Source organism: Apus apus, chromosome 15 (genome assembly GCF_020740795.1).
Source record: "Apus apus isolate bApuApu2 chromosome 15, bApuApu2.pri.cur, whole genome shotgun sequence".
Taxonomy (NCBI): domain Eukaryota; kingdom Metazoa; phylum Chordata; class Aves; order Apodiformes; family Apodidae; genus Apus; species Apus apus.
The window spans coordinates 14,596,836-14,603,973 of NC_067296.1; the positions used below are offsets into that span (position 1 = coordinate 14,596,836).

The 7,138-nt window shown below is 63.6% G+C and overlaps 1 protein-coding gene across 3 annotated transcripts; it reads right to left on the bottom strand.

Moving 5' to 3' along the window:
• Positions 1 to 764: 764 nt before the first annotated feature.
• SNPH (syntaphilin) lies at positions 765 to 5,327 on the bottom strand. 3 transcript variants are annotated; one of them, XM_051632895.1, is made up of 4 exons: positions 5,168 to 5,327; positions 4,241 to 4,342; positions 2,574 to 2,723; positions 765 to 1,903 (listed from the first exon to the last, which is right to left on the bottom strand). In XM_051632895.1, exons 1-4 carry the CDS (start codon positions 5,209 to 5,211, stop codon positions 772 to 774), a joined length of 1,428 nt encoding a protein of 475 aa, XP_051488855.1. In that variant the 5' UTR covers positions 5,212 to 5,327; the 3' UTR covers positions 765 to 771. The 3 variants fall into 3 exon arrangements, with proteins under 3 accessions (XP_051488855.1, XP_051488854.1, XP_051488853.1); XM_051632894.1 differs by having other exon boundaries at positions 4,241 to 4,441; XM_051632893.1 differs by lacking the exon at positions 4,241 to 4,342 and having other exon boundaries at positions 5,168 to 5,240.
• Positions 5,328 to 7,138: the final 1,811 nt, after the last annotated feature.

A 7,138-nucleotide genomic window follows, 5' to 3' on the forward strand; every position in this document is an offset into this window, starting at 1 on the left:
AGCCAGGCTTCAGTCTGTACCAAAAAAAAAAGTGAACATAGTGCAAAGCAAAGGGAAGGAGGGGCCTTCCTCCCCCCCTCCCTCGGTGGTGCAGGAGCTGCAGCCAGTTCTGTCCCAGTGCCAGGAGGCAGCTCCTGAGCCACAGGCAGCTTGAAGAGGTGCTGAGCAGGGCCCAGCTGGGAGGTCTTCCTGCTGGAGGGAGAGGGACGGACACCAAAGCGGGTCAGTGGGCCCGGGTCTGGCTCCCACCACCTCCAGAACCAGTCCCCATGTCCAGGCAGGTTCCCACCGTCCTCCCACCCACAGGCAGAATTTGCCATCGTGGTGCAACCTGCGCCTGGAGTAAGAAAGGCAGCCAGGGTGGGTCCCACTGCAGCCCGCCCCACTCTCCCCGTGGCGCGGTGGCTCGTTGCCATCGCCAACCCTGGCTGCAAGGACAAGGGACAAGCAAGAGCAATGAGGGATGAGCCCACCCAGCGGGTGCAGCAGGGTGTCCATCGGGGGGGTGGGGTCATGGTGTGATGCTTGGTGCCATGTCCTGCATTGCTGCTGGGCACCTCTCTTCCAGCAATGGCTCTTTCCCTCCTCCATGACATGCTGGGGGCCAGCACCCCCCAATGCACCCCCAGCCCCTGCCCCCAGCCCTCTCCCATCCCCAGGGGCTGTGTAACAAGCCAGAGCTGACCAAGGCCCCCGGGATAACGGGGACACGCCGGGGCTTTACAATCAGCCATCGGGTCCGTGGGGGCTGTTGGGGGGTGCCGGGGGGTGTCAGGGCTGGGCGCTGCCCCCGGGGCTGGCGACGGGGCGACAGCCCATCCTGCGGATGGAGTGCAGGGCCACGGTGCAGCAGCCCCGCAGCAGGGAGCTGATGTTGTAGATGGGCTGGTCCTGCCGGCGCTGCGAGCGGCACAGCCAGGCCACCGTGGGCACCGCGGGCACCACCACCGCCAGCAGATCCACGATGAAATGGCGGCTCCAGTAGCTCTTGGAAGGGGCGGCCTCGCAGCCCTGGGGCTCCTGCGGCTCCTCCTCCGCCAGGCAGGCGATGGCCACTGAGGGGCTGGCGCTGGGGGGCTGCCACACCGCCGGGTTGCAGGTGACCCCCACCTCGGCCCTGGCACTTGCCATCGTGGTGTCGGGCTCAGTCGCCAGCAGGTCCGTAGCCCCAGTGGGGTTGGAGAACTCGGGGCCGGGCATCACGTCTTCCATTTCAGAGACCCAGGCGGAGGTGGGGCTGCCCAAGCTGCAAGCTTGGGACTTCATCACCTTCTCCAGGATGGTGTCCAGGTCAGGCTGGCAGGGCACAAAGTCTGTCTGGATGGCCCGCTCCTGCATGCAGCTGGCCTGCACCCCCGCCTCCACGCTGCCCCGCAGCCCCAGCAGCTTCTCGTAGGTGGAACTGGGGGGCAGGCGGGCGTCAGGCTCGCCCCCCACCTCCAGTGGGTCCGTATGGCTGGGAGCCTCCTCCGCCCCTGCAAAGCCACTGTCGGCCCCCTCATCCACTGAGATGGTCTGTGAGCCCCCCACGTTGCGGTCCCCGGCCCCCTGGTCGCTCAGCTTGGTGTAGGTGGAGCTGCGGGTGAGGGATCGGGCTGGGGACCCCCCGGCTGACTCGCCAGCCCCCTCCTCCTTCAGTGTCCCGTTCTGTGCCACTTCCATGCTGTGCAGCAGGGTCTCCAGCTTCTTGTTCTGGATGTTGATGTCCACAAAATACTTCTGGAGCCCCTTGTCCTTCTCCAGCAGGTTGTTCTTCACCGTGTCGATGACCTGCTTCAGCTGCTTGATCTCCTTGCGGGCTTCCTTCAGCGCCAGCTGGGCTTCCACACGGTGACACTCCTCCTCAATCCAGTCCTCCTGCATCCGTGACAGCTGTGTCTTCAGGTCCTCGATCTCAGCATCCCTACGAGAGACAGGGAGGGCACCACGGTGGCACTGAGGAGGCTGCAGGGCCAGCTCTGTCCTCACCTGCCCAGCACTGACTTGGAGCCACATCATCCAGTGAAACCCACAACTGGGACCCAGGAATGGATCCTGGGGCTTGGAGACCTCTGGGGGGGATGCTTGAGGACCCTTGGGAGCAATGCTCAGTGACCCTTGGGAGTGATGCTTGGCACCTTCCCGGGGTGGCTGCAGAGCCCAGGGCTGCGTGGGGACAGGCAGGTGCCCGGGCGGGCGCATGGCAGCTGGCATGGCAGCGAGGACGTGCCTAAGCCCGAGAGCAGCAGATGGGGATTAGCCACCCTCTGACGCTGAAATTCAGAAAAAAGTGTGGCAGAGCCTGGACGGGGGGTGCAGGGGAGAGCACACCCACCACAGGTGGGACACACGGGCTCTGCAGCCCCCAGTCCGGGGCTCCCTGGCTGGGTGGGCGGTGATGCCAGATTCCCACATGCCTGCAAAGCCATGAACCCACTGCCTGGGCATGAGCCTGATGACAAGAAGTGGCACTGGGGACTGAGAGCTCCCAAGACCAGTCCCAAACAGCAGCTGCAGGTGGTAATGCCTAGTGCTGGGACCCCTCCTGGTGGCTCCCGTGCCAGGGGGCCTGTGCCCGCTGCCCCCGCGCTCACCTGTCCTGCAGCCGCTCCTGCGTGTCCTTCAGGCGAGCCTTCAGGTGCCGGATGCAAACCTCCTTCTGCTGCAGGGGCGTCAGGTACTGCTCCGGGGTCGGTGGCTTTATCCCATGGTTGTCACTGCACAGGTTGTACTTGGACGAGCGCCTGTGGGGACACGGCTGTCACCCCCTGCCCGTGCCAGGGCCGGCACAGGATGGGCGGAGGGGCCCCAAGGAATGCTCTTGGAATGCAGGGGGTGAATCCCAAAGGAGCCCTGTGGATGGGAGGAGTAGGTTGGGTGTCTCAGGATGCTGTGAGCCGGTGGGAGGGTGGGCGCAGCTCCTGACCCTGCTGGTGCTGCTGATGGTCTCCGAGCCCACCACAGAGCTGAGGCTCTGTTGGGGCAGTGGGAGCACAAGCAGGTGGGCACTGAGGTCCCTGTGTGCCCACAGCAAGTTTTCCAGGGAATGACAGATGTGGATGGAGAGCCTGGGGTGGGATCAGCCCCATCAGAGATGGAGTCAGAAGATGGGTAATGGGAGGGCTCGGGATGGAGCAGGTCTGGAGCTGGCAGCTGTCCCATCCATGAAGAGCAAGCTGTGGCATCTGGCATCTGCTCCAGGCTGGGACAATGGCACGTCCAGACCCTCCTTGTGCCACTGCCAGGGTGGATGAGGTGATGTCTCTGGCCCAAAGCCCAGGGCAGTGTGAAGAGCAGGGGCTGGCCAGGGACAGGAGACAGGGCTGCATGTATGGGCAGGGAGACAGGCTGAGAGCTGGGCAGAGCATGAGATGCTCCACATGGCACAGCAGGGTTGACCAGCACCCTTATATATGGCAGAGCAGGGTGGACCAGCACCCTTGGACATGACAGCAGGGTGCTGGGGACTCACTGTGTACACCAGCAGGGCAGCCTCAAACCTCCATGCATGGTGACAGGCAGCCCAGCAGCACCAGTAACCTCCAGTCAGAGACATGAGCATCACGTTCAGAGCAGCCAGGCAGCACTGTGGCCTCACAACCCCCGTGGCAGCAGCACAGCCACCAGTCCCTGCTGCAGCGTGCATGGGCTCTTCCCAGCTTACCCTTGGGTCCAACGTTCCCTCCTAGACTTGGTGTCCCCTCTGGGTACTGGGAGGCGGCTGGGGACAAGCAGGAGGAGCCCAGCCCGGGTGGCTGAGTCCCCCAGTGACAAGCCAGGCTGCCACCTGCTCTTGCCAGATCTCCGCCGGGCAGCAGGAGGGGATGCAAATGAAGCTCTTATCCACCACACCCTTGGGCAGCAGGAGGGGATGCAAATGAAGCTCTTATCCACCACACCCTTGGTCCCGGAGGACCCCAGGTGCCCCTCAGGGTGCAGGAGCAGAGGGGGGTGGGTGTGCAGCGTGCAAGCCACAGCCACGGCAGGACAGAGGGAGGGGACAGGGTGCCAGGCTGGCAGGCGAGCAGACGGGGAGGGAGAAGACACAACAACAGCGATGGAGAGGTTTGGAGGAAGATGTTTGGGGTCTTTGTGAGACACACCAGCGGCTCCTCCGGCTCCCCCAGCCACCAGCTGCACAGCCTCGCTCCACCAGCCTCTGCCCTCCTGTCCCACCGGGCATGGGCACCACGGGTGTCCTGGTCCCTGCTGCCTGGGGGGGCACCCGGCAGCCCCCCTGGGGCCATGGGTGATGGGTTACCTTGGGGTGGGGCTGCTGTCGCTGCCCTTGTAGGAGCCCGAATTGCTGCTGCTGCTCAGCGAGGAGGTGCCGTAGGTGTCCCTCCCGGGGGGCGAGGGGCGCCTGGAGGCAGGGAGAAGAGGCTGTGTCTCAGGCCGAGTGGCTGAGGGCGCTGAAGACTTAAAGAAGGAGGCAAAGCCACTCCGTCCATAAACCCCGCGACTGCCAACCACCACACCGAGAACACACAAGACAAAAGGACAAAACAAACAGCAGGGATCAAAATGGCACGGACACAGCGACGGGCACAAAGGCAGGGCTGGAGGGGGGCGCTGCCCACCCGCTTACCCCCTCAAGGTGGCATTCCCTGGACACCAGCATGACATCCCTGCACCCCGAGGACCAGGAGCCCCTGGGGACCCCGAGCCACCCTCTGCCAGCTCAGCACCCAGACATGGGCAGATCTGCCTTTCCTCTCTGCCTGGTGGCTGCCAGTTCCTAAACAATGGCATCCCAGGTCATGGAGACATTTTGGGGGGAATAAATGCTTTTTTTTTTTCCTTTCTCTTTTCCCCCCCACCCCTTCACCACTGCAGCTCAAGGAGAGCCTTTCCAAGGGCTCACACACCTCCCAGCTTCATCACCCCAACCTGTGAGCTGTCCAGGGCTCCCCACCATCACCTGCCTTTGCCCAGAGGGACAGAGGGGCCGGTCCCGGCTGTGGCAGACGGACAGAGAGGGACGAGGGGTGCAGTGCTCGGGGGGCTGCGTGCACAGGGGGGGAAGTGCTGTGCGGTGGGCAGCGACAGGCGAAACCCCCTGAAAGCCTGGCTGGGGGGCTGTGCTGCCAAGTGGCAGCTGCTGGTGTAGGTGAGGATGGTTCCCTCCAGCCGGGAGGAGCCCCGGGCAGGCACCGGTGCCCGGTCCCGGAGGCTGAAGCATATTCACCTTCGTGATCCCGTGGACGAGCGTCTGCTCCCCGGCAGAGACATGGCCGCGGTGCCGCGGGTCCTGGGCACGGGGGAACTGCGGGATAAAGGCAAGAAAGAGAGGAGGTGAGGGCAAGGAAATGGCCCTTGTGTGACGGGAAAGCTGCCAAGGGACTGTGCAGGGGTCAGCCCCCTGCACCAGGGCATCAAATGAGACCCTGGGGCCACCTGTATGGGGACAGATGTGGACTGCATCCTCTGCACATCTGGGCTGTGGTGCCTGCCTCCCACAGCCCATGCACAGCAGGATGCTGTGTGCCTGGGGTCCTTCCATGGCAGGGCACGCTGTGGGCACAGGGAGAGGGCTTTCTCCATGGCTTTAAGCTGGAAGAAGGTAGATTTAGATTAGATACTAGGAAGAAATAGTTTGCTGTGAGGGTGGTGAAAGACTGGGTCAGGCTTCCCAGAGAAACTGTGGCTGCCCCATCCCTGGAAGTGTTGAAGGGCAGGTTGGATGGGGCTTGGAGCAGCCTGGGCTGCTGGGAGGTGTCCCTGCCCATGCAGGGGCATTCGGACTGGATGTCCCTTCAACCCAAAACAGGGACAAGGGGAAGGCAGGGCTGCTACAGGGACATAGGGTGCCTGCAGTCATGGCATGACTTGGGTGGGACGAGGGCTCTGACATCCAGCCCCAGACCTTGCCTTAGGTGGCTGTGCCCACAACGTGGTGGGCACCTGCTTTTCCTTAATTAAGTCAGAATCACCCATTGACCAGTGAAATCAGGTAAGGAACACAGATCCCCGCATGATGCGGCAGCAGCAGCTAATCCCTTGGGATGCAGAGAGCCAGTTTTCCTGTAAATAAATAGGCCAGATTCAGAGGTTTGTAGCAATTGGCAGGAGCTGCTGGAGGAGGCAGCAGTGGGGACATGAACTGATGCGGTGGGGGGGGAGCTACAGAAAGCATCTGCTCAGCACCATCCTGCTGAGCACCCCATGGTGCTGCTGCACTGCTCACGAGTGGGGAATGGCCCCACAGGCTCCCTCCCCATCCCCAACCCCATTCACCATGCTGGTTTTGTCCCAGGTTTTGGCAGCTCCAGCCCAAAGCAATGCAAGCGATGGGACCAGCCAGCTGATAACCAGCTGATCTGGAAACACCAAGTGCTGCTTGGCCCCACTCCAGGACAAGGCAAGGAGCGGGACAAGGGGGAAGGCAGGAGAGGGGAGCACAGCCAGCTCACCCCATGCAGCCTTATGCTGGTTTCTCCAGGCTACCTCCTGCCTAATGCTCTAAGCCCAGAAGGGCCAGCCTAGGCCCCTTCTCTGCCCAGGATTCGCTGCTCCTGGATCCCCAAACCACGGCACTGAAGAGCTGCAGCAGGAGCCGGCCTCGTGCAGCCATGAGGAGCCCCCAGCCCCGGCGCCACCAGGGCGGGCGGGTCCTGCCGCTTCCCTCTGGGATGCATTTGTCGGAGGGGGAGCTGGGCAGAGAGAGCTTTTCTCTGCCGGATAACAGCTCCCGAGCCGACAGCGTGCGTGGCCCGGCGGCTGCGGGCTTTGCCAATGCAGCAGCGTGAATCAGCATCCGCGGTAGCCGAGCGCGGCCCCGGCGCGGCGGGAGGGTCCTGGGGCTCGGGGCTGCGGGACTCACGGAGCTGGGCAGCGGGGACAGCCCCTCCCTGCCTTCTCATGCCGCAGGGTGCTCCCCGAGGGTGCTCTCAGGCAAGGACTTTTTCCGGAGATTTGCGGCCACGGGGGTTAACTCCTTGCTCTCTCACAGCCTCAAGCCCCCGGGCACCGCAGCGCCGCTGCCTCCTGCTCGTCCCCATCCACACGCCAAACGGCTCTGTTAACAGCAGAACCAGGCAAGCACCAACACCACAGAAGAGCTGGTAACACCACGGGGGCTCCTACAAGCCCCCCACGCTGCGCCCCAGGCATCCACCCCAGCATCTGCAGCCGGATGCAGCAGCATCCCCAGGCTCTG